General features: G+C 40.1%; 1 protein-coding gene across 1 annotated transcript; it reads left to right on the forward strand.

Annotated features, from left to right (window-relative positions):
• Positions 1-84: 84 nt before the first annotated feature.
• Positions 85-26,749, forward strand: jakmip2 (janus kinase and microtubule interacting protein 2). Its single transcript, XM_076980311.1, has 22 exons — positions 85-207; positions 12,068-12,306; positions 13,743-14,261; positions 15,142-15,351; positions 15,672-15,770; positions 15,983-16,129; positions 17,456-17,596; positions 17,869-17,922; positions 18,029-18,151; positions 18,488-18,616; positions 18,850-18,933; positions 19,275-19,337; positions 19,656-19,754; positions 22,515-22,613; positions 22,704-22,757; positions 22,851-22,916; positions 23,066-23,134; positions 23,381-23,458; positions 23,933-24,136; positions 24,511-24,576; positions 24,963-25,036; positions 26,027-26,749. Exons 2-21 carry the CDS (start codon positions 12,178-12,180, stop codon positions 25,011-25,013), a joined length of 2,484 nt encoding a protein of 827 aa, XP_076836426.1. The 5' UTR covers positions 85-207; positions 12,068-12,177; the 3' UTR covers positions 25,014-25,036; positions 26,027-26,749.
• The last annotated feature ends 505 nt before the right edge of the window (positions 26,750-27,254 follow it).

The following is a 27,254-nucleotide window of genomic DNA, read 5'->3' on the forward strand; positions in this document are numbered from 1 at the left end:
TGATGGCCAAGGAGACTGCAGTCCCTGTTTCAGCGAATGTGGTGAGCTCATTCTCGCTGTACAAAGAGGGCGGGGCCAGGAAGCATCATCGGTGCCGTCGTTGCATTGTACTGTTGCTGATGCTGAGGGGTATCGAAAAAAATGTAAGACTATGGGAACGGACCTGAGGGTAGTAGGCCTTGATTCGTCGACAAGACATATTTTTTGGTAAGCATCGATCTATATTTCAGCTTGTTTGATGGAAATTCACTCTCCGATGATTATATCTGTACGTTGTTGTACGAAATATGCGCGTTCAAAACCGAATTTCAGAGGCAATAAGGCATGGCTTATACGTGGCTTGGGCTAAGTAGACATTTAACGCAGCGTACTGCCGTCACTACACCACTACGCCAGGCAGAATATAGATATAAAATGTGTGGTTATTCGATAATGCATGCTTGATATATATAAATATATATTTGTATTATGTATGAGTCAGTTGGAGCCGGCGTGTCCGGGCTGCGCATTGAGACGCACAGCATCCAACCTTGTGAAGATAACGAGCATCGCTGATGGCCGCTCATTATTATCAAGGCCATATTACAAAATAAAATTATCTGTTACGTTGTATAGTCTGTAGGCCTATACATGTTTTATGTTTTCGGTTTTGTTTTCATATAAAGCTGCCTGAATACTAAAGACAGGCCCACATGCATTGAGAGCCAGGTGTCAGTTATGGTAGTGGTAAAATAAGCGATAACCATCGTTCATAGATACCTAGAGTTTCCCCAAAAGCATTATATGAATATTTTGGTCGACCTGTATATTAGACGTGAATATTGACGTAAATGTTGTCCATATTACGTCTCTAATATTATGCAGTGTAAAAGAGGAAAGGCATCTCAGCATCTAATATAGAACCCATCAGTTTATTTCTCCTGCATAATGCAATAGTACCGTAAAACATTTAATTTATGGGTTCAGTGAATCCTGTGTAGGCTATACAGTTGTGGCGAGTATATAAATGATACAGTTTACGTAGCGTTTACATTCTTAGATTGAGATCGCAAATTTGAATAAATGTTGGTTGTCGCCAGGTGTGAGATAACTGCAATTTTGTTTTATTGGTTTCTAAAACCAGATAAACATGAATCACATATTTGAATAAAACACAAGTTGCTTACGTTAACCTGTCATTTAGGTTGCCTGTTACTACAGATGAGTATTGTGTGTACTGTGGTTTTGGAAACATAACAGCTCACATCTATACAAGTACAATACAGTAAGTGATGCTAGGCATTTAAGGCCAGTATTTTCATTTGCTAAGAAAGAGAGTATACATTTATAAAAATGTTGAAAATTGAATTACATGAATTCAACATTTAAATGTATGTACAGAAATATTAGATATATATTGTCATAATTCATTTTATGCTTCCAAGAATTCAGCAATCGATTACATTCAGCAATAGATTACACCTTTACATTCTCAGCCTTGATGATATGGAGAGATTTGGAACAACTATTCTAGCAGCCACATAAATTGCATAACACAGAATAGGCCTGTATCTGCCTCCTGCAGAAACCCAGCATACTGAAAATCTCATTTGACCCACAGGAAATGATAGGGGTAACCCAGACTGGGAGGAGTGTAAGTTCAGCATTAATATTACATCACATCCTTTCCACAAGATTCTGTGAGTGGTGGGGAAATATGGAGGATCTCGCCCCAACACCTTCATTCTTATTTGAAATGATCCGACAATAAAACGTGAAGCTGAGTTGGAACTATTGTATTAAAACAAATGTAGAATCATGTGGATTTGGACCCCAGTCTGAAGAAACAGAATTTGCAATGTACTTCTTAAATTACCGATCCTAAGCTCACGGTTAAGGTCCTTGCTTTTATGGTTGGTGGTTTTAGTGACCCACAGTCTAGTAGTCCAGTGACAGTTGCTGTGGTCCAGTTTAATTATCAAAATTTACTCAAAAGACGGTAAACAATCTCTTCAATCATTTTGGCACTGTAATTATTTTACAATATTAGTATGCATAATATGATTAAAGCTGCTGAGCTTTTTTATAAGTAGCATTATGGAAGCAGTGATAGCAAAGATTCAATTTTGAATTTCAGTAAATATTGGCAGGTTTTCATTCATGGTTTCCTGAAATTGGGTTTGAGTATCATAAGGGTTACTTCACATGCTCTCTGGATAGCAACCTAAGTTTTGACTCAGCCAAGAAGTGTCATAAAGAAACAGTCAGAGTTTGTCAAAGTTTGATTAAGACAAAACTGGGTCACCAGTGTGCTTGTGATGCATTCGCCTCACGCAGGTTTACTGGGATGTGGGCCATTGCAGCTGGTGGGAAACATGAGCCCCTTTTCACATATGTTTCCTGGGTGCTGCTTATCCATCTGGAGTGAGATTCTTTTGCCTTTGTTATTTCTATTAATAGCTTAGTCCATTTTTTCAAGCTAAATGATGCATATTTTCTTTTAAAATGTGATGCAACCTTTCACTTGAGCCTTTTTCTTTTATGACCTCAAATAGCAAATATTGAATTATTCTGTGAGATTAAGATTAAATAGTTTCAAATGCTTAAAGTGGCCACCTTAAATCCTAGATAAGGGTGCTGGTAAGGCTTACCTTATTTAATTAATTTATTGCTAAATATGCACTTGTGGTTTCCATGGTGCCACAACCACCCAGCCGTCTGTTTAAAGCTGTCATTCTTTTTTATTTAAAAAGATCTGTCATCTGTGATGGCTGGTATGGTCTCTCTGTGTCTCAGTGCCATTTTTGCATTTTGCTTTATAGCTTCTAATTTCACTGTAAATAATCATCGGAACCAGGGTTTGAAAATTCTTGTGCGTAAGCTAAAATAAATGCCAGTGGTAATTGCCATGTTACGGCACTGTTGTGGTTGAATTGAGTTGGAGGTTTGTAGCAAAGCAGATAAGCATCATATGAGGCAATGTGTAAAATTGTACAATTAACAATGTCAGAACGCACGCAAGCAAGGGTATCGGTAGCATGAATGAAATGAAAAGCTTTCAGGTTCCCAGTTGGGGTGTGACTAGGCTGGACTCTTGCTTGATGTTTGCTGCTTTTATGAGAAAGCAAAGCATATGGACTAAGAGCAAATGTGGCCCACCACTCACTTATCCCAGATAAACACCTGCTAAAAATGGCAACCAGAGTGGCATATGGGCATAGCTGGGCTGTCTGTCTAGTGAGGGACGATGCAGCCACAAGACCAGACCTTGACTCTGTGTGTCTTTTCCTGTACTGACTCCCTGCTTTGACTAAGGCTTTAGCTTGTTGGTATACAGACTCTAGCTTAGTTGTACTATGATAAAATGCATTTGTCATGGAGACAAGAAAACATTTCTGTAAACTGCCCAGGACAAGTGTGTCTGCTAAACAGTATAAATGTAAATGTAAGAAAGAAGAATTGGGGCAGTTGTAATCAGATTGTGGTTTGGCACAAATAAACATTTAATGACTGGCATCCAGCAGCTACTGCAGACTCATTTGTTTCTGGGTTAATACAGCATTAGGTCCAGAGACCTATGCGTGACACGGCCCAGGCCACATTCATGCCCAGATGAGAGTCATAGCCCAGAATCAAAGCACAGAATCAGAGCTCAGGGGGCTGACCTGAAATCCAGTTTCCTCCTTGTCGTCTTTTTTCCGCAGTTGCCATGATGATCCAAGGAGCAAAATGGATGTATTGATGTTGCAGGTGAATCTTGTGAAAATATCGATGAGATCACAGGATTGTTGATTTGTTGGAATATTCCCAAATATCTTTGTAGAACAGGGTGCAGGCTGAAGGTTGTCCCTGGGTGCAGAGTTTGTATTTGGAGGAGCAAAAGGAAGCATGACACACAACAGTGGCGTCTCTGGGTTAACAGGGACAATGGCACCACTGCGATACTATAGAGAAGCAGAGAATCAACTGGTGAGAATTTACATTTTTATAATGTAAATTTTACATTTTATGTGATTAAATATTTTGTTTGGAGCAGCTTATGATATTCTATGCAAAACCTTAGACAGCTTATAGGTTATAGGTTAGGACACAAAAATATATTATATCAGAATGTAAGGTTAGTTTGTCACATGGGGACTTAATCAGGTGCTTAGCTCATTATCCTGTTCATTTGATAAAATGCACATAGACGTTAACTATTTGCCCAATAGTAATTTCAATAAAGTGAATTAGATTAATGCATGATGTTGCAGTGCAGTATAATGGAGAGTGAGGCCATATAAATTGATATTGCATTAAGGTAAAAACTACAGGTCCCATAGTGTATTGCTTTAACAATGCTAAGTGAATAGTTTATGTAATGGTGCTAACAATTCCATTTGAGCAGTGGATGAAGCATTCGAAAGGAAGGAGTTGAAATGCACAGCAGAAATACACAGACTTGGTGGTTGAGGCAAGAGAATATGGATGACAGGCCTATATAAGGCCAGGAGAGATTGGTGCTAGGCCTATATAAGGCCAAGAGAGATTGGTGCTAGGCGATTTGTAGCTAACTCTACCACATCCTTGCTTGTGGAATTTGGTTTTAGAGGCTGTAAGCTATGAAGGGTTGCTATGAAGGAATTACCTAAAGTAGATGAAAGGGCTGTTACAGGTTATGTACAGGAAATGAATGATAAAGATGGAATGGCTGAGCCGTTTGGTACTTTAGGTATGTCAGGCTTGGATATGTGATGTTTTGTATATGATTGGCTTAAAAGTGATCCAGACATCATTGTTGAGCATACTGGAGGTGTTGTGGGTGTAATTCAGTGAAAAACAGATGAAGGGAGGTGCTTGATGACCTCTGTAAAGAGCTTGTGTGTTTGTCTACTGTGAAGAGAGAGTGGCCTATGTGCATGTCTAGTGATCTGGCACAGGTATTTGACATATTGCCCTGTGTATAATTACATCAGTGGAGTGTCTTTTTACAATCTTTGTAGTAATTAACTTGATGTTTCTGTATGTTTGATCATATCTTGTGAATCTACCATGAAGAGATCAGCCCCGTAAATGCAATGTGAGCTCTGGACAGCTCCACTAAGTAGTAGGATCACATTGCAATAAGTCTAATTAGTCATTTGATTTTACCTTGCATCAATTACAGTAACGTTTCCGTTTGACCTGACTGAGGAAGGACAAGTATTTGGTTTGGAAAGTGAGAGTCACATGAGGTTGCTGTCAAATGAGGACTGATGTATGTCTGGTATTGATCTCAGAGCTCTTTTGAATCAGAACTGTCTAATCAGATTTAGCGACCTCCAGGTGATTTGTTTGTTTTATAAATACTAGAAGAAAAGGGGTTCCAAATGGCTTGGAAAGAGATGTATTTTTTGTATTTGTTTTTTGTGTTAGTGTATTAGTGTATTTGTGTTTGTTTCCGACATTTTGTTGGTCATTTTGTAGGTAATTGTTGTAATATTTTTTAAAAAGCTCAGAGCTCAGAGCTCTTCCTCTTGCTTCTGTATCGGTGAGGTTCAATGACCTTTTTATCTAAACTCTACAAGGTCAGATACAGACATTAGAACCTAGAGGTCTGTAACTTTAATGATTATTTCTGTGGTTTACCAAGCTGGGATCTGATGGCCAATGGTAATGATAGTGAGCCATTCTACCACAGTGCTCTCACATGCCAGATCCTTCAGATTCTTTATGTTAGGATCCAATCAGAAGGCAAACATTTTTTAGATGTGTAATGATGTAGACAAACCAACGCTGCCAGTAGATGATTTGATGCTGTTATATCGGAAACAACCCACCCACCATGGATCCACAGGAGTAACTGAGGCTTCCACATCTACACTGAAGTGGCTACTTGGATAGACTAAAAATAGCATAATAAAGTATGGACTTGTTACCTGCTGGGCAATGGTTGGAGGATGGGTTCCCTTTTGAATCTTGATCCTCCTGAGGTTTCTTCCTTAATTCCGCCAAGGAGTTTTTCCTTTTTGTTCATCAGGAGATCTGAAACCATACATTTGGAAATGTGATTTATGATGTGTTGTAAAAAGCACCATAAAAATTGTTTTTTACTTAATGAGAGCTTCACAATCACGTCAAGAAGAATTTAAGAAATGTAGTTCTTTTTCTCCCTAAACATAGCTAGCTCTTCCACTGCTGACGTTTATGCATAATTGTTTCTGGCCTGGCCTAACAGATGTCCTGGTTAGCTAGCATTGCTTTGTCATTGACAAAAAGAGAACTAAACCTTTCATCCAACCAATGACAGTCTAAATGTCACGGTGAGGCGGCCCCCTACCGGCCGCCTCCGTTCACAGCGGCTGTTGTTGTTGTTGTTTGGTGACGTCATGTGCGTCCCTCAGGTGGGCGGAGCCCGTGATCCGTCTCACCTGAGGGTCGTTTGTTTGCCTATATATGTCTTGTCTTTGTATCAGTTGACCGCTGGTCATTATATCCTTAATTTGGATCTTTTGCACGGGTTTTGGTTTGCACACTTTCTATTAAACCATCCTTTTTCCCTGAGACTTGGCGTGATCGCTTCCTTTTCAGTTGCTCACACCGCCCGTCACACTAAAGTGTTTCACATCTGGGCTCAGTGATTCACATCTGTTTCTGAATACAGATAGGAGTGATGTGATTGCTAAACCATTAAGCTTTAAAATTAGTTGGCTTTTCAGAATCTTTTTTTTTTACCATTTTTTTAATTCACATGACAAGAACTGTTTAAAGAACTGTAGTTCTTAGTAAACCATACTGTAGTATTTAGTAAACCAGCATCATAACTCTTGGACAAACTTGTGAGGGCTGTGATTCCCTTGTGGTTGGAATGACAATTAAGCCAAGTAGCGCCTCAGCAGCACAGGACATGAAAACTGTACAGGTGAATAACATCCGATGATAGTATGAACACTGTACAGGTGATTAAAATCTGATGGTTGTATGGACACTATACATGTGAATAGCATCTGATGGTAGTATGAACACTGTACAGGTGAATAACATCTGATGGAAGTATGTTGGAGGAGAAGCACTTCACTGGATTACTGTGCCAATCCCTGAGATGAAATATTAAATCTAGTCCCTAGGCTGTGACCGAGGGAAACGAAGTGCTGAGTAAGGTCATATGTCCACAAACGTCCTTATAAGCTGAGGGCTGGAAGGAGGACATATTGTTTTCAGAATTCTTGGCATGTTTTATATATGATGTCCTTTAATACTGAGGCCAGTTTTCCTGTTTCATATGTGGATTTATTTTAACTTATTTTAATTAATTTTAGATAACAAATTGTACCATCTTTGCTAGACTTGCTGCTAGGTCTGAACTATCCTTGCCCCTTTTCAAGTTTTCATTTTTCCCCCATTTATTTATTTTTTCATATAGTAATTTCATTTACAGCATTTGAGAGATCTTATACAGAGTGACCTAAATCTTTTATTAGTATGACAGTATTTCTGCTCCCTGGTAATCAAACATATAACCTTGTTGCTCCTTGCATTTTGCCCTTCCTGCTTTAACAGAGCTATTGGCTTATTTGTATGAATTTATTTATATGCATTATCTATGGTGCCTAATTCTAACTATGGCAGGAGGTTCAGCACTGGTTTGTTATGTTGTGGTGTTAAGCAAATAACATTTAGAAGCATAAATGTGAAAAGGCTTGGTCCTGATAATGGTTCTACATTGTATCATTTTTGCAAAATAGAGTATTTATTTTAAACGATTAAATTGAATTGATTGTTAAGTCTGTCAGTCTATATCAACTTGTTGCTTGATATCGTGAATCCAGGAACCTTGAAAACCTACTATGGCAGTTCCATGGTCATGTGTGGTTGAGGTAGGTGTAGCCAACTAGCCATGGGGAAATAATTGAACTGTGACTGCAAGATGGGTGGAGACTTAGAGGTGAGGAGGACTGGTGCACCCTAGGGGTTGTAGTTTCTTATTTACAAGGTAGTACATTCTGGTTGTGGTTCAGTCACCTTTCCTACTTTTGGGATCCTATGTCCTAAAGGCTTAACGATTTACAAGTAATGCTGAATTTCTAGGTCTACTGCTTTAGTCCGTTACTGTAGTGTAACTTAGCAAAAAATAGAAGCAAAATATTTTATTCCCCAAACCCAAAGGTTAAGGCTAAAACTGTGATACTTATCTAGTTAGCAAGCTATACCATATTTGACAAAGTCGCACAGAAGCAACAAGTAACTGTAAAATGTGGGTCTGTAGCAGACTCACAAGGTAGATATTGACAATGTTAGCCTTGCTGGACCAGTTACCTAGCTGGATAACTTCATCTCATATTGTGGTCCAGCTCCAGTTCATTTTCAGCATGGACAAAATGCACTTGTGAGAACATTTAGCACTAATCATTGGAAATGAAAACAGGTTGGAAATGAAGATTCTTCTGCAGAATCTTTTGGTAGCAGCTGGACCAACTATGATGAATCTGCTATAAACCATTTTTATTAAGAATGGCTTAAGAATGTTTAAGAATTAAATAAATTCTATTGCCAGAGAGATAAAGTCTAATCATCACTCCAATAATCTAAGTTCAGTGTAAGCGTAGAAATGAGTCTTTAAGAAATGCAGGCCAATGTTAGGGCTGATTTGTTTTTTTCCAGATCTGAAACATCAACGGTAAATGACTGGATCATTCAGGAAGTGCCTTTGATCTAACCCAGATGCATCATGGATCGGGTTGGACTATGCTTTTCACTTGGCTCCATTCTCTTGTCCTATTAAAATTTTATATAAGTTGTATGTGGTGCAGTTATGATAACACATATCCATTCAATGTGAACTGCCTACAGTAGGCCTACAGGAGTAAACTACATTTCTAACACTGCTCCATTTCACTGCCCATACATTTAAATTCCAATATGGGAAAAAAATGACTCATTTGAATTATTTGCTTAATCTATCATTCTAACATTTACAAAGGTTTGAGTGTATTCATTTAAAAACAAACATAAAGCAATTAAAAATATATTCTAAAAATCTAACAGTGGAGTATATGTACCCGTAAATGAGTATAAGAAAATGCATGTTGTCAGTTTCTCAACGATTAATAAACTGGTTTGAACCATATTTCATGTCGGTGAGTAAGTAGTTAAGTGTTGCAGTGTCTTTTCTCCACATCTGCAGTATTAGCTGATCTTTCTAAAGGACAATCAGTATCAACCTCAGAAACATTTCTACATAACATTTCTAATACATAACATCACAATTATGTTGGTCATATCTACAATCAGGGGCGTAGCAGCAAATTCTGGGCCCTCTAAATGTCACTCTTAATGTCAGTGGGCCCCTATAAATGTCAGTAAACGAGGCACATGAGCAAAATGGGCCCCTCTCCCTACTCGTGCCCTGGGTAGTCAGGTCCACCCCCCCCACCCCCCCCACTATCATAAACGATCAGTTTACTTGTTTTTGTCGTGTAAGCTGTTTTTGCCAATTAATATGGGCAAGTTTATCATTGATGGTGGCTTTTTATCTGCCATTACTTTTGCAAAGCTCCTGAAGCCACTGAATATGCTTGACCGAGTGAGAACGTGCACATGCACAAGCAGTGACTAACACAAACAGCTCTCCTGACTCTGATTGGCTGTTTTGATTTGGGCGTGGTGGATTCTTTCAGACGGCATTAGGAAGACTAAGTGGGCCCTAAAGAACCTGATTTATCTTTTGATAATTCAGATGATCTGTCTCATGTACTACTGTCAGGACAGTGACTGCTGCATTATGTATTACCTGGAACACAAAGACATCCAACAAAAAGTGTCACTTTGTACTTATGATTTGTACTTGGGACACACTTGGCACAGAGCCATAAAACCTGTATGACCATAATGGATGCAGCCCTGTTATCCAGCGTCTGGGTCTCCATTTTTCATATCTCTTACACTGACACACGCTGCAGCCCATACGCATCGACCATGTGATGTTCAATAAGAATCTACCCTGCCTGTTTTGAGCATAACATTGGTGTGTTTGTGGTAGTGTTGTGGTTGTGTTGCCACATTTGCTGTTGTATTTCTTTGGTTTGCTGTTGGAATATCTGATCTGTTAAAGTATTTTGAACTTCCAGCCCACCGTAACAAACTGGTCAGTGAATCAAGTAATTTTAACAGGATTAGGAAGTTTGGCCAAATCTAACATGTTCCATCCGACTTGGCAAATGAGATTCAAGCGAAAAAGTCATGGACAATCTCCACTGCATAAAGAGAAATTCAAGACAGACTTCAAGACGCTTGCATGTTACCATTGGCAGGAGAGAAGAGGTTAATACCTGAGCTTCCACGATGGAACGGAAGACACATATGTCACATATGACACATATGTCCTCTTCCATATCTGCGATGATCTTGTGCCTAGTGCCCCCCTGATTAGTAAAGAGGAGCTGCGAGATTTAAGTAAAGAGGAGGGCCTAGACTTAAGTAAAGGGTTAAGTAACGAGTAGGTGCTAAACGTTTGTGAGCTTTGCTGCTGAGTGCATCTCGGCTTTGAGCTGGTGGGCGAGGCCGACATGGGCTATTACTGTTTGTTGTAGTCAGCAGGACGGGGGAGGGGCACCACACATCCCTCCTCGAATGCAGCATGTGCGTGGGAGACTGCTGCACTGCACGTGTTGTCAAGGCAACGAGCAACCATGCTGCCTGCCTCTCCCCATGGGCTATCCTACTGTCTGTTGTGTCCAAAGGCAGCCCATGCACACTTACAATAAAATACTGAATACTGAATCATACTGAATCGCACACAGACTTCAGATAATCCAACAGGTATTTATTTTGGAGCAGATGTCAAACACAGACTTAAACAAACTAAAATAGGACATATAGAAATAGAATGGAAAAAGAGGTTTATTGTGTTTACACAATACAAAACTAATATATAAGATCTACAAGTAGTACCACATCCAGCAAAAGCAGCACAGAATGTTACCAGTTTTATTGGGCAAAGTAATCCCTTAATACTCTGCTCTGTAGCTCATGAGATGAGTTGCTTTCTTCAAAGCAGCTAGTCACCAAAATGATGTGTGCTGCATGCTTCCTCTGCTAATGATGCAAACTGTGGATTAACTTCTGTGGGCACCACTCTTCTCCTGTTCAAATGAGTTCAGTCGTTCTGCACAGAGACGTGATGAGCCATGCTGGACGTGCTGGCTACACAGCAGCTCAGTAACAGTTAGGAGTAATCCTCGCTAAGACCAAGCCATGACCCCTGACAGCATGAGTGCAGATAATTGTGTTCCTCCCTGTTATTGTTAGGGTTAAGCTGTTCTCGGAGTGCAGGCTAGTGAAAAATGAAGCACTATTTTTCACTAATTGAGGTCTTTGAAGGACTGTTCCTAGAAGCCATTATTGTAAATAATTGCTTTTGCAGTGATTTAACTGTTTAAGTTCCCTATAATGCTTTTTGTTGTTGTTGTTGTTATTGTTGTTGTTATTGTTTAATCTGGACAGTTGATGATTAAAAGAACAACTATTAAATATTTTGAAATTTAATTAAAATATGATTTTAAAATGATACTATAAATAAATATTATTTGATTTTGTAAGTTTTACCTAGTAACTTAGGATCACAGAAAACCTAATATGTTATGGAGTTTGAAATACATACTTGAGCAATGTACCGTCAAGAAATTGAAGATGTTTATCGATGAATACCAGGTCATTTTGGTACTTTCAGATAAGGTATGTTTGAAAAATAAGAAAATTGAACATTGACTTAGGAGTTTTTTTGCTAGCTAAATTAGTTACCATGTGTACTGACAAATTTGTGAAGCTGTAAATATTCCTTAAAATGATCTCATGTCTCTTTGTATTATTCTAAAATTACAATATAAAATTTCAGGTTTAGTGGGAGTTAAACTTAGCTATGAGCATACCTTTAAAAAATGAGGTGTTTAGGCATGCATGTGAGATTTTAGTTTTGTGGGTTTAAATAGAACACATTTGAAGACATTGTTTGCCAATTAAGAGTCTGAGGTAGCTAAGGTGTGAGACAGTGAGTGAGAGTCAGATTCAATTTGTTTATTTTCCATTATATTTGTATTCTTATCCTCATCTTCTTATCATCACTCACCCACAGGTCTTCTGTCTGGCAGAATAATGAGGAAGAGACGGCACTGGACACTTCGGTTTAAAGTTTTGAAGCAATGGAGAAGTGAGAGCATCTGAGGACATATAGCACTTGATCCAATGGCAAAGAAAGGGCGCCCCAAAGGCGAGAAGCCTGAAGCCCTCATCTCTGCCTTACAGGCAGCAAATGAAGATCTCAGGTCCAAATTAACTGACATTCAAATAGAATTACACCAAGAAAAATGCAAGGTGGGTTATCAACTTTCTTATATAGAAAGCAATGTAATATATATATATATATATATATATATATATATATATATATATATAAATTTTGCAAGCTCTTAATGCGGATGTTAGTTGGCACAGGTGGATTGCTCTTTGTTTTAATGACATTGGTTGTTCTGTGTCTTCTGTGCCAACTTCATAAATGTCATTGTATTACCCCCAGAATGTTGGTGGTTGTCCAAGATCTTCATTTACACAGATTTTCTAAATGGCACTTATGTTGAAATCAATTTAAAAAATGTAAGGATTCTGATAAAAGTCTACGCCTTCCTGTGCTTGAAAGGTTATGTCTGCATGACTAGTCTTTTAGGCTTGTTGTGAAAGTATATGGAATTGGAGGATTAGATGTCTTATTCTTAACATTATGCATGATCTCTGGTAGGCTCAGAGACAGTGACTGAATTCTAGAACCATAACTGAATATGAACCGGTCCATATAAGGTTACAACTGAGTGGCTTCCTGCGTGGCACCCTTGTCTAAGGTTTTGTTCCTGTCATTTGAAGGTCGTACAAGTTTGAATCCTGACTATGGCACTGCCATCTGTGGCCGGAAGTCCATGAGAGCATAAATGTCCTTGCTCTCTGGGTGAGAATAATGACCTAGTTCTCATCTCTGTGCCAAGACACAGCAGCGCGAGCTGATCGCAGACGTCTGTGAGGCCATGTTAGTGCTCTCCTCTGAGTGGCTTGCAATGCTGGATGGCCTCTCCACGTATCACAGAACTAGTCCTAACCTTTCTAGAGTAATACCTATCAAGTGAAAAGTCAGATCTATCTAAGACAGGAATTCACTATTAATAATATGATAGAAACATATATAGTTTAATACATTTCTTAATTTACAGTCACAGCTGGGAAATAGGGCTGACCTTTGCAATTGGTCAGGATGGCCAACCCTGTTTATATGTGTACCTGTTACCAGTGGCGGAGCCAAAGGGGGCCAACAGAGCCCTTGCCACCCCTAGTGCCACCCAGAGGCGGTCTTTGCATAGAGGCGTGGCTAGGCAACTGCCTTGGGCCCCTCCCACTGCAGCCCACTGTAGGGGCCCCCTGATTAGCTAAATTATTTCTCGCATATTAATGTTGATGGGCCCCCTAGCTAAATTCGCCTTGAGCCCCCAAATTGCTAAGTCCGCCACTGGTGCCACCCCACTGGAAATGGTAATTTTAAGAGAAAATATGTGTTTCCTTTCGTTCATCATTTGTATATGGACCCCTCTGATAAAGCCTTGGTCACCCCTTGAAAAAAAGTCAAGCTCCGCCACTGCCTGTTACATCTAACAAGTTCACTGTAGGCCTTTCAATGTCTGTTGAGACAGCCCACACCATTATGATCTTTAGCTGTAAGCACATATCATGAGTCTGCTGACTCCCTGGCACCGTGTGTGTCTCCACAGGTGAACAAGCTGGAGCGAGACAAGACGCAGGAGGCCAAGCGCATCCGCGAGCAGGAGCAGCACCGGCACACGGCCACGCTGACGGAGCAGCGAGCCCGCTGGCACGAGGAGAAGATGAAGGAGCAGGCGGCCTTGCGAGAGTCACTGACACGCCAGCATGAGCAGGAGCTGGCCCGCACGGCAAAGATCAAGGACGGCGAGATCCAGCGGCTGCGCACGGCGATGGCCGCGCTGCGTGACGGCAGCGGCGGTGGTGGAAGCAGCAGCGGCGAGAAGGTGCGCACGGCCCTGGCGCTGGAGGCGCGCGAGGAGGCGCGACGCTTCTTCGACCAGGAGCGCGTCAAGCTGCTGCAGGAGATCTCCGAACTGAAGGCGACCAAGAAGCAGACGGACGAGGCGCTCACCACCATGATCCAGGCAGACAAGATGAAGGCGGGTGACCTGCGCACTGAGCACCAGGCGCACCAGGAGCAGATCAGCAAGATCAAGTGGGACTGCGAGCGGGACATTCGGCGCCTGGTAAGGGGCTAGCGCTAGTGCCTTCTAATGGTCAACTTTCTAATGGGTTTGTTGGCTGAGCTAAAATATTTGTAGCGGTTGGGTGTATATGTCTGTGTTCTGCTCTGCAATGTATAATGGTAATTCCATTCCCTTTACCATTTAGTATAACTAAATCACTAATAAGCAGTATGGCATACATTTATACCACTGCCTGAATAGTATAAAAAAATGTTATAAATCTGTGTTTAAAATCTGTGGTAGCTTTTTAAATAGATTACCATTGGTGTTATGGACACGCAGTATGCATATACTTGCATATTTCCAATGTCTATGTACGCATGTATTCCCCTTTTCTTGCAAATTGTGCAATTTCTTGCACAGTTCTGGGCACAGTTCTGGTGCAACCCTTTTCCCCAATTGTCATTATCCCATTCGTTTCTTCTTAAAAGACTTATCTGGCTAGAGTTTTTGTAAAGAGGGATGGCAATCAAGTGCATTCATCAGAACTTTAGAACCAGGCCAAGTGTCTTCAGATAGGTCTGATCAGGAAATTCACATGACTGTAAGCAGTTTAACAGATGTTTTATTTATTTAATGTTGTATGTCATTCTCCCTGTAAGTACAAACTCAAACTTTTGCATCATTTTCAGTGTATAAAACATAATATAGTGTACTAAAAAGCACTGAACAAAGATCATTTGACTGTAATATACTGTAATACCAAACAGCTTTGTACATCAGACTTTTTTTTTACAAAACCTTGAACTAGATCTTTTATACTTTAACTTTCAAGGAACTCTGAAAAATGGCATCGGGGAACCTGAACAAATTCTCCTGACAGTCAAGAGCGAGACATTATTGCCACAGTGTTCTGTGTAAACTGTGCTCAACCTTCCAGGTAGATGAAATCAAAGCAAAAGACAGAACGATTTTTTCCCTGGAGAAAGAGCTGGAGACCACGACAGGCTTCCTGCAGAAGCTGCAACTTCAAAAGGATGCACTCGATGAGCAGCTTTTCCTTGTCAAGGAAGCAGAATGTAACCTGGGCAGCCCCAAAAGAGAGATCCCGGGCCGGGCTGGCGATGGAGCAGAGCACTGTGGGAGTCCGGTAAACAAACACCAGCTAGATCCAGCTGCTCCAACACCATTTATAAAAGATTTATAAATTATCAGACCTTTTACAGAACACTTATGTCTTAGAGAGATTTTTAAAGAAACAGATAGATTTATGTTGTCGTACATAAATTAACTTTTCATGATAAAATTAGGAGTATTTCTAACATTGATAAAATGTTACACATAGTAATGTAATTTTAAAAGTATAATAATACCCTTAAATCGATAGGTGCAGATGAGAAATGTGTGTGTGTGTGTGTGTGTGTGTGTGTGTGTGTGTGTGTGTGTGTGTGTGTGTGTGTGTCTGAATAGGATATGAGGAGGAACCAGAGACGTATTGGTGAATTGAATTCAACTATACGCAAACTGGAGGACCGTAACACATTGCTGGTTGATGAAAGAAATGAGTTGGTATGTCTGTAAATTTGAAAAATATATGTATATGAGGAAATGCAGGCACAAAGCAGTAACCAGCTGAAGGTTCATTACTTTATTCTTTTTTATGAGTAGCTCTTATGGGGCTTATAGGATGCATTAATGAAACTAAAAGACAAATACATTAGTTATTTAATGTAATGTACTCTTAAAAGATTGAATAAAGGTGTGATTCATTGTTCTCTCAGCTAAAGCGAGTGCGAGAGACGGAGAAACAGTGTAAGCCACTGTTAGAAAAAAACAAGCTGTTGAATAAGAAGAATGATGAACTAACTCAGTCTCTTCAACGCACGGAGGACAAACTCAAGAACTTGAACAAGGAAAACATGGAGATGGTGGGTGGCTACTTTCCTGGTACACATTCACAACTAACTACATACCTTACCCCATACCTATGTACCTAACTATATACCTCACTACATACCCAACTACGTACCCAACTAAATACCTAACTACATACCTTACCCCATACCTATGTACCTAACTATATACCTCACTACATACCCAACTACGTACCCAACTAAATACCTAACTACATACCTTACCCCATACCTATGTACCTAACTATATACCTCACTACATACCCAACTACGTACCCAACTAAATACCTAACTACATAAATATCTTCATACCTAACCTTCCTCTTGTGCTAGCTTTCAGTTACTATTTCTTACGTTAACAGGTCTGTTTTGATCCGTGCCTCAAATCAGCCATTAGATACCCTAAAAACAAATTAGGTATCAGTCATTTATCAGTTATCAGTCGTTTCTTATCTCATTGGGTACGTTGCTAGGCTTTCTTAACCATGAAAGCATTAGCTTTTATATGTTTGTTGTGGCCCCCTGGGCCTTTCTGTTGACAGCATTCACAACAGTATACACAACTCCAAATTGATTTGGCCTTGCATGTCTGGAAATGTCTGCCTTTCCTTGTTTTGTGAAAAAGGTAAAGATAGAAGCCCCTGACGGAAGATCAAATGGTTGGAGGAAGAGTTGGCTGTGGGCTGTTGGTATATAGTGTGTTTATGATTTCAGTTTTGGCAGTTATTATTGTTTTCTAATTATACCTGGGTCGAAACTGACTGTAACAGAAAGGTCAAATTTAACACGAGCATTTTATAATTCATTTTTTAAATGTAATTTTGTTTACATAGAAGTCTTGATGTCTTGATGCAATAAACAAATTTAGTACTTGTATACATTTAAAACATATGAATGGGTCGGTCACAACCCTAACACTGTTTTAGACAGTTCTAACCACCGCGGGGTTTAAACATAAATGGGGTGAATCCACATGCCAAACCACAAAATAAATGGGAAACTAAAACCTCTGCCAAAACAATGTGGAAGAAAAAAAACGTACACGGAATGGGAAAAAACAGTAAACAGAAATGACGCTAAAACCTCAACGTCAAAAAAACAAAGAAACAACTGAAGACATCAGGGGAAGTAGCTGGCTCTCTAAAGCCAGTTACATGTAAATGAAAACCCTTCCCAAAATAACCAACAAAAGCTAGATCCAGGGCACTATAAAATCACTGGAATGTAGCAGATCCTGAAGGAATGCATAAATCATAAATGGGCACATGTAATAAATTTAGATGTACAGAGTTTTAGTCACAGTACTAAACTGTCTCAATTTCTCTTTCACTTTCTGTTTAGAAAGAGAAAATTAGTTCTCATCCTCCACTGAAAAAGCTGAAGTCCTTGAATGACTTAGACCAGGCTCATGATGACCAGGAGATTGAATTCCTCAAGCTGCAGGTTCTGGAGCAACAGAGTATGATTGACGAGCTGACGAGAGTGAGTGAGCAGTTATACCAGAGCTTTGGTCACTTCATCATCTTAAAAGCACCTTGTGCTTCAGTGAAGGGTATTTTTTAATGCTTTCTGCATATGATGTACTATGAGAAAGCCCTTTGCGTTGTTGAAGTTCTATAGAACTGTGAACGCTGTTAGTAAGTGTTTTCTCTTCTCTCCTCTTTATCATCATGTCCATGCTGTATGCTCATAATATCATCTCATTCTGGGCTTTAATGTCATATAACTAATTTCACTGACTCTCATGTCCATAGGACAGAGAAAAGCTCTTGAGAAAGAAGCGGCATAAACGAAGCAGACCTATCAAGGTTTGATGGCTTGACCTTCTTCTTAGTCTTCTTTGCAGTGGTTCATTACATTCAGTTTGAGCCCATACCATACCCATGTTTACTAAACTGTTTGCACCCTGTGCAGAGACATATTGTTGTCGATACATTCTTTGGGTATGACGAGGAGTCAATGGACTCCGAGACCTCATCTGTGGCCTCTTTACGCATGGATCGTACTCCAGCAACACCAGACGAAGATCCGGATGAGGTAAGATTCAGCATACAGGTTGATGTGGTCTTGAAGGAGTTTGAATGGCATTTAGAAAATCTCTCCATCTGTGTCCATTCTCCTAACCCTGGTTTTACCTTCTCTTTCATTTCCTTTTCCCAGTTACTGATGTAATACACACTCTTCCCACCTTCCCATTTGGTTTGCTCTTATTCTCTCTTTCGACTCTGATCTCTCGTCTCACTCATTTTACCTATTTTCTACTCTTATCTTTATGCTTCCTCTAAAAAGACATCATGTATATCTCTACACCTCCTGTTCACTTATTCTTTGGCTGCGTAATGCCCTCAGCTCTCCCTCTGGCCATGTCTGCAGGGGCTGGCTGCCGAGGAGTCTGAGCTCCGCTTTAGGCAACTGACGAGGGAGTACCAGGCCCTGCAGAGAGCCTACGCCCTGCTCCAGGAGCAGAAGGGTGGTGTCCTTGATGCCGAGATGGAGGCCAAGGTAGGGCTGAAACTGGCCTGAGAAACAATGGGGCCAGGGAGATTATTGATAATGATGGTTCATTGGTGTAGTCTCAACCTTGGAAGATCAATATCAACAAAAAAATCAACTGAATACATTCCTTTCAAAAGCTTTCCAAAAACCCAGATGACATGTTGTCAGTTGATACATTCACAGTGCCTTTCCTTACATTATGAATGGAGTCAATTCATAGAGTTGCCTAATTTTCACAGGCTCACGAGCAGCTCCAGTCTGATGTGCAGAGATACAAGGCCAAAATTGAGGACCTAGAGAAAGAGCTCACACACAAAGGACAAGTAAGTAGTTTACAGGCATTAAATTAACATTGAGGTTTAAGAATAAATGTGACACAAACCAACAAATCCATCCATACAGCCTTAGAAAGAATCTGGTTCATTTTTACCTAAAAGTAATTCAAAATGTTATTGCTACCCTCCATCAATACTCATGTCCTGGTCCTTTTACTCATGATGGGATTCTTAAGCAGTGGACACTGGACTCCTGCCAGCTGTCTGACCATGTATGCTCCACCGTTCTTGACGTCTGCACTAGTGGAGCTCCATTTAGATGCAAAGCAGTCCTGGTTCAGGCCAACATGGAAAGGCCCTGATTCATCCACTCTTTCTCTCCCTGGCAGGACTCCAAATGGGTAGAAGAGAAGCAGCTGTTCCTCAGGCGCAACCAGGAGCTCCTGGAGAAGGTTCCTACATGAATACACTATTGTTGCCTGTAGACTGATTTTGGGGTCATTATATCATTTTGGGGGGATGTTGGTCACATCAGAGGCACTGAAAAATGTTTCACCTGTTTAGTTTCGAGAACTGTATGTTACAATAAGATAATGCTACGCTACAGTGAGTGAAGTTTTGGCTGTTGTATTGGTTAGTACTAATAGATCCTGACAGTGTAACAAATTGAGACGTAATTGACATGGTATGCATAAAGACCAGTGTTGGTGCTGGTATGTTCTTCGTACCCTGTGCTCTGTTATTTGAGCTGTTCATTGTGTCTCTGGCAGGTGGAGAAGCTGGACAATGAAAGTTCACGACTGCAGCAAGAGCTGCAAGACTCTAAAGACCAGAATGAGCTACTCGAGTTTCGCATACTTGAACTGGAGGTTGGACCCACTTTCTCCCCCCCTCTTCTTAAAGGCTCATTTTATAATTTCAGAGCAGCACATTTGACCAGCTCAGAGTGGACAGCGAGACATTATGTGCAGTATCCAGATTACGCCTGTAAAGCCTCCTGGCTGTGATTGTTTATTACATTTCTAAACTCATGACCTTCAGTGGTTTTTTGTTTGTTTTCTTCTAGCTTTCAAAAAGAATTAGCTTCTGTGGTCAAAAAAAAGCAAAGCTACAAAATTCCATCTGATTTACGCTAGACTGTCAACTAACCCTATTTCCATAATAATTCCAATTTCCCACATATTCTGCAGTTTTTCTTTGGGATATGTATAGCACAGAAAATGGACATTTATTCATCAACCATGCAAGCAACGTGTTTCTGAAGTTCAAGGAGGTGGAAAAAGGTGGTAGGTGAAACTTCAGTAACACTTTGTATGCACAACTGATGATGGACCTCTACGTTCCACCTCCTAGAACTTCAGAAGCACTTCATTTGCATGGCTGATGAATAAATGCACAGCTGATGGAGGACCTCAGTCTGAAATGTCCTGTTTCTCTGGAAACCTCATTTACTTGCAATTGTGACATCTATATGTTTTACTAGAGTTCTCTGCAGATAAAGAAGACTACAGCTTATGATTGCAGTGTATAGAGAGAGAGAGAGAGAGAGAGAGAAAGAAAGAGAGGGAAAGAGAGAGAGAGTAATATAAAATATATATTGGGAGGTAAATTTGTGATGGCTGAGGTCTGAGGTATTCGAGGCAAAAACATATTCTGCTTTGTCATACAGACACAGTTTTTGTATGTCTTTGTGTCACAAGATAACAAAGTACGGCATGGACGTAATTTGGGGGGGGGGGACTTTTTCAAAAGTCCCCTCCAGTTTTTACGGTTAAAACCAAATATTTATATAGCGACGAATCCATGTCCCCCCCACTTTTGAAATCAAAATTACGTCCATGAAGTACGGCAACACATAGAATGACTGAAACAAAAAAGATTCTGGAAATTAAACAATGATGAAGCTAACAAGTCTAACTAAAAATGAGACTTTCTGGGATGTGGATACAAACAATAAAAGCTGTACACAAGCGTCCACTGCACCAGCGGTACTCATGCAGAGGGAAACAGTGGCAGGCAAAGCAATTTATAACATAGATTGTATATATAGTATAACCAAAAAAATCTTCACAATGGTTATAATAGAAAATGTCATACAAGTACTTTACACTCTCTACATTCAATTTTGGCTTTATGTAGAAGCCTCCATTTGTTAAGATGATATTGATGTTTACTTTGACTTTGATGATTACATTAGCCTGTTGTATTTAGCCCACAGATGTTTAAGCTTACTTCAAAAGTCTTGTATGGAAACATTTAGCGACATGAAACAACCTACCATTTAAGGTTAATTGGATGTTAGGTTTACTTAGCTAGTTAGCATTTTACCCAATGTGGCTAACACACTGTAGCAAACATAACGTACAAAGTGCCAAAGAAACAATTTCAATTGGATGCATGTTTGAGTTTAATGGAGAGGGTGAATGAGTTCCAATAGGAAACCCCTGTCTCCTCATTCTCCAAGTATAGGTCTCTGCAGACTAGAGGTGTGGACATGACAAAAGGTGGGCGAGTTAAAAGGTGATAGTGGTTATAACAAAAGTTGTTATAACAAAAAGGTGATAACAAAATGTTACTTTTATTAGTTGAAAAATGCTGTCACACAATTAGTGATGTGCCAAATTCCAAGTCCACAGCAGAATCGAATATTACTTTTAATGATATTTACTTTTAATGATAAGAAAGTATGAAAGCTCCCAAGGAATCATCTTCATTACCTTTAATTAACATGTGAAACATAAATTCAGTATTTCAGTATTTCAGTGTTTAAAAATTACGGTATATTGGTCTTACTTTGAATTAAATGCAATGCCTGACTAGGAAAATGAATAGCAACAAGTTACCATAGGTAGTCAATGAACAGCTGAACTAATACAGTACTGATTGTACAAAGTAGAACTAATATGTTAATGCTTAAATTAAAAATACAGTATTCAATTTGCCCTTGTAAGAACTTGCTTGCAGCTTGCTCATTAGAGGCTTGCAAGTGCAGCATTGGGTCCTGTGTCCTTAGAGAAGGCTGGGTCTGTACAGAAGACTGGGTTCTTAGAGAAGGCTGGGTCTGTACAGAAGACTGGGTTCTTAGGGAAGGCTGGGTCTGTACAGAAGACTGGGTTCTTAGAGACTCAGACTGGGTCTGTACAGAAGACTGGGTTCTTAGAGAAGGCTGGGTCAAGTCCACCTTTTGACACTCCCACTGCCCTTTCATGGGCCCAACAAACTCCAACCTGTAGAGACTCATCTGCTGCATTTCCTCCACTTTCACAGGCGACTATATAGAGAGGAACACAGACAGAAATAAATAGAAGTGCAGTTTACCACTTCTAAATGCAACTGTTTTGTTTGTCTTGACCATAGTGTGCATGTTGTTGAAGTTGCCTAGACTTTAAACAAGGCCAAAATGCTTGTTCATACTGTTTTACTTAGCTGAACAGAACCCAATAGATGGATAATCATCATGACAGAGAGCATATATGGCTCCATCTAGTGGTGGAACTATACAACAGCATGGATGCTTTATGAACATATTCTAAGTTTTGGAAATCACTGCATTATAACAAGGCTTGCCTGCTCTGTGCACTAACATTGTGGTGATTGTGACTGACACTATGTGTCTCGTGATTTGACAGGAGCGAGAAAGGAGGTCACCACCATTCACTCTTTCCATCCACCCTTTTTCAGAGGGAGTGAGTGCCCTCCAGATCTACTGTATAAAGGAAGGAGTGAAGGTAAACAGTGGGTTGATGTCGTAACATGGTGTCTGTGGAGCACTTGTTACTGATGTGTGGGTCATGTGTGGTCATATTCTTCCCCAACAGGATGTCTGCATACCTGATCTCATCAAATTGTTAGATATTTTGGGAGATAATGGGGTGAGTATATTTAATGTTCTGTTCCTCTTTTAATATTATGCTTAAAAATGTTCATGACTAATCACCATGGTCCCCACAACCACCATTTGACAGAATTTAAGAAATGAAGAACAAGTGGCCATTATCCAAGCAAGTACTGTCTTGTCTCTAGCAGAGAAGGTAAATATCTTGGCCGCTGTATTTTGCATGTTACGTGCTTCATAGCATCTTCAAAAACTGCTGCAAACTATAAAAGTGGTTATTGGCAAACTAGTAAAGCAATGCATCTACAATGCAGTTTTCTGATTTTTGCTTTTGCTGCCACCTAGTGGATCCAGCAGATTGAGGGCACAGAAGCAGCGCTCCATCAAAAGATGATGGACTTGGAGCTAGAGATGGTATGTCAAACTTTCAGACTTTTTTCAGACTTTTTCAGACTTTAAGAGATAACATATGAAGTGTTCATAAACTAACATTTCTAAAAAGACTCTGTATCTGTATCTGACTGATACACTTTTTATTATACCGCATTACATAAATTAAAGCAATATGTTACTGACTTAACTGCTCTGTGATTTGTAAACCATTTTGTTGATCATTAGATTTGAATATCTTGAATGGCTTGATAACATTGTCATCTATAGGAGATGTTCTGCAAGCAAAAAGGCTATTTAGAGGAGGAGTTGGACTACAGGAAGCAGGCGCTGGATCAGGCCTATATGGTACTCTCTCATTATAGCCTACACTTGAGCCACTAAAAGTCTCACCCAGTAATGCTATCCATATGAAAACTAAATGAAAAAAGAGTAGTAACCTTTAAACACGACTAGCATCAAATAGGCTGTCATTCCTAAATTTAAAGCATCCTTCACCTGGATGATGTCATCAGCATCCTTCACCTAGATGATGTCATCAGCATCCTTCACCTGGATGATGTCATCAGCATCCTTCATTATTAGTTTAAAGTTAAAGCTTGCCCACCATTGCAGTTCTTCTTGCGAGGTGTACAAACCACATTCTTGCAACGCCGTGCCATGAACTCAGTGTAGACAGATTGCACTTCAGCTTGGATTCCAGGTGAGAGCTGAACATGTGTGTGTGTGTGTGTGTGTGTGTGTGTGTGTGTGTGTGTGTGTGTGTGTGTGTGTCTGTGTGTGTATGTGTGTGTGCGTGCGTGCGCGCGCGCGCTCCAACAGCAAATCCAGGAGCTGGAGGCCACACTGTACAATGCACTGCAGCAGGACAAGGTGATCAAATACGGTGAGCCGCTCAGTGAGCTGCAGAGGGATGAGCTGCGCACCGCCGTGGAGAAGCTCCGGCGACAGATGCTCCGCAAGAGCCGCGAGTACGACTGCCAGGTGCTTCAAGAGCGCATGGAGCTGCTCCACCAGGCTCACCAGGTACCACCACCTCGAATACTAAACCTCAGTCTTATACAGTCTAAATATAAACATCCCCGTTGCTCCATCCCTATTATTAATGTAATTTTTTATTGTAAAAGTATTAATTTGATTAATATTTGTTAATTGTAGAAGATATTAGTAATAATGATCACACAAATATCTAAGATATCAATAAGTATACCTAAGTATCAAGTATTCATGTATTCTTCTCTTGCTACTATTAGCACCCACTCTACACTTTTTGCTTGCAGTATCACACATCTCCACCAGGGGGAGGTAGATCGTATGGTCTACAAATTCTCCTCTGCACAGTGAAACATTTACTGGAAATGTATTTAGTTTTATGTTATACTTTTTTCTCTTTGTTGCAGAGAATAAGAGACTTGGAGGATAAGACAGACATCCAGAGAAGACAAATTAAAGATCTGGAGGAGAAGGTGAGATCATTTTCATTTCTTGCCTTTGTCTCTCTCTTGATTTCCAGCTGTCACAGGACTGTACTGCCAAAATAATGTTTAATGTCATTATTTCTAGTTTACATAAAGCTAAACATTATGGATTATGAATTATTACAAATAAATGTAAACTAAAGGGGCTAGAAAAAGGCATTCTTAAACATAATAGCTGAAAAAGATGATATTATAAACTGAGTTACTACATATTAACATGAATATCAGCAGTTTGTGAATTCTAATAAAATCCCTGTCTCTGTATCTGTCTTTTTGTATACCTCTCTCTCTGTGTCTCTGTGTGTGTGTGTCTCTCTCTGTATCTATCTGTCCGTCTGTCTCTCTTCTTTCTCTTCCATGTTTGTTCCCTGCAGTTTTTGTTTCTGTTTCTATTTTTTTCTCTTGCTTTTATCCTTTGGCCTTGATGTCTGTGACATCACCTGCTGAGGTGAGCATGGGACACGTAGCCTCTCTATTGCCCCACATCATTTCTGTGCAAAATCAAGAAAGGCTGCTTTTTAATGCTGAACATAGAATGCTATTTTTTATATTACCAAATACTTCTTAGATCATTTTTAGCTTTTGGAATTTAGCAATCATGGAAAAGTATATGATGACAGTTTCACTTTTTTTTTTTGGTTGATGAGTTTACCTAAGTAGGGTCGAGGGTACAGAGTAATGGAGGAAGTGAAAGAGAGGTAAAGAAGAGAGTGCAGGCAGGGTGGTGTGGATGGCATAAAGTGTCTGGGGTGATCTGTGATAGAAGGGTGTCAGCTAGAATGAAAGGAAAGATCTATAGGACAGTAGTGAGACCTGCTATGTTGTATGGACTGGAGACAGTGGCACTGACAAAGAGACAGGTGAGGGAGATGGAGGTGTCTGAGATGAAGATGTTGAGATTCTCATTTGGAGTGACGAGGAAGGATAGGATCAGAAATGAGTTTATTAGAGGATCAGCACATGTAGAATGTTTTGGAGATAAAGTTAGAGAATCGAGATTGAGATGGTTTGGACATGTACAGAGGAGGGAGGAGAGGTATATTGGTAGGAGGGTCTTGAGGATGGAACTTCCATGCAAGAGGAGGAGAGGTAGACCTAATAGGAGGTTTATGGATGCAGTGGTAGAGGATAGGAGAGTGACTGGTGTGTCAGTGGAGGACACTCAGGACAGGGCCAGATGGAGGAGTTTGATCCGCTGTGGCGACCCCTAAACAGGAATTGCCGAAAGAAGAAGAAGTTTCACTTTTTACAAGAATTGTAAATATATATATATATAAAGAATATATTTTATATTCTTATTCATTATGTATTATCTAAAGTAAAAATGTATGTGTTGAGCAGATATGTTTGCCATTTAAATGTTCTTTAAATATAAATATACAACTTGACTTAATGAGTTTCTCTGCAGATTATATCAGTTCTGCTTTTGTTCCTGCAGACTCTGAGGCAGCCTCGAAGTCTTGCAAGCAACAGCAGTTTTCCTCTGGTGAAGACAAGAACTGTGCTAGTGGCCACTTTTTGTTGTGTGTGGGTGGACGTGGGAAATGTAGTGCTGTGCTAATGGATTTTAGACACCGGTCTTTTCTCGTTGAGGCTCATCAGCAAAGTTGCACTGGACCCTCCATATCAAAGAGGCTCTTACTTGTGTGGATTACCTGACAAAATCTCAAAACCTGAAATAACATGCACAGGAGCACACACACACACAGACACACACACACACACACACATGCACACACACACACAAACTGACATAAAATCAAAATTAGATTGTAAGTTACTAAAATGTTTGAAAAATACACACACACGCACACACACACACACACACACACACACACACACACACACACTGCATTAACAAAGAGCAGGCAAAGTGAACCAAAGTCTGGAGGATTTACTGTTTATCTCTGCCATGCAGGGGATTTTCCATGCCACCTGCCAGCACCTGCCTACTGCACCAATTGCATCCCAGAGCAGAAATACTGTCCTTTATCAGACTACCAGTCAGAGCCCATCACATATCTCTCTCTCTTGGTTTCTCAAGTGGATTGGACACACACACACACACACACACACACACACACACACACATATACACACACACACACACACACACACACACACACACACACACACACACACACACACACACACACACACACAGGAGTAACTCAACCTGACTCAAGGTGACAGCCTTGTCTTTGCTGCCAGGACCCCTTATGTGAGGTGTCCCTCTCTCTGCCTGAAACAAGAGAAAATGATCAAAAGAAGTCATCCACTGCTAACCCATTGCTCCACCCCTCCCCTCAAGAGGATCTTCCCACCAACAATTCTCCCCCACATACTAACAGAACTTTGAAGAGTATTTTTTGTATCGTCTCCATGAGCCCCTTATGTACCAGTACATTCCTGTCGATAATCAGAAGTACCCTTCAGTTAGTGCTGTGTAAGATACATTTGTTGGTATGTACATGTGTCTGGAATGATTCTGCCCTTCGTCCCAACTGTGAATAATCCCACTCTGCAGCTTGAGCAGTAGAATTCTCTTGCAATTTATCATTTATGGATGACTATAAATTGCACTGTTTATTGTGGTGACAGCTGCAAATGAAACACAAAAGTATTCCCCTTCCTTCAATTCTTCCCGTATCTGCCAAACCTGTGGT

This window comes from Brachyhypopomus gauderio, chromosome 18 (genome assembly GCF_052324685.1).
Source record: "Brachyhypopomus gauderio isolate BG-103 chromosome 18, BGAUD_0.2, whole genome shotgun sequence".
NCBI lineage: Eukaryota > Metazoa > Chordata > Actinopteri > Gymnotiformes > Hypopomidae > Brachyhypopomus > Brachyhypopomus gauderio.

Bases quoted from the DNA above. Each gene is read 5' to 3' on its own strand.
- jakmip2 (XM_076980311.1), top strand. From the start codon at position 12,178: ATGGCAAAGAAAGGGCGCCCCAAAGGCGAGAAGCCTGAAGCCCTCATC. The intron at 18,617-18,849 runs GTAGGGCTGAAA...TAATTTTCACAG, and splicing joins ATGCCGAGATGGAGGCCAAG to GCTCACGAGCAGCTCCAGTC. The intron at 24,577-24,962 runs GTGAGATCATTT...TGTTCCCTGCAG, and splicing joins TTAAAGATCTGGAGGAGAAG to TTTTTGTTTCTGTTTCTATT.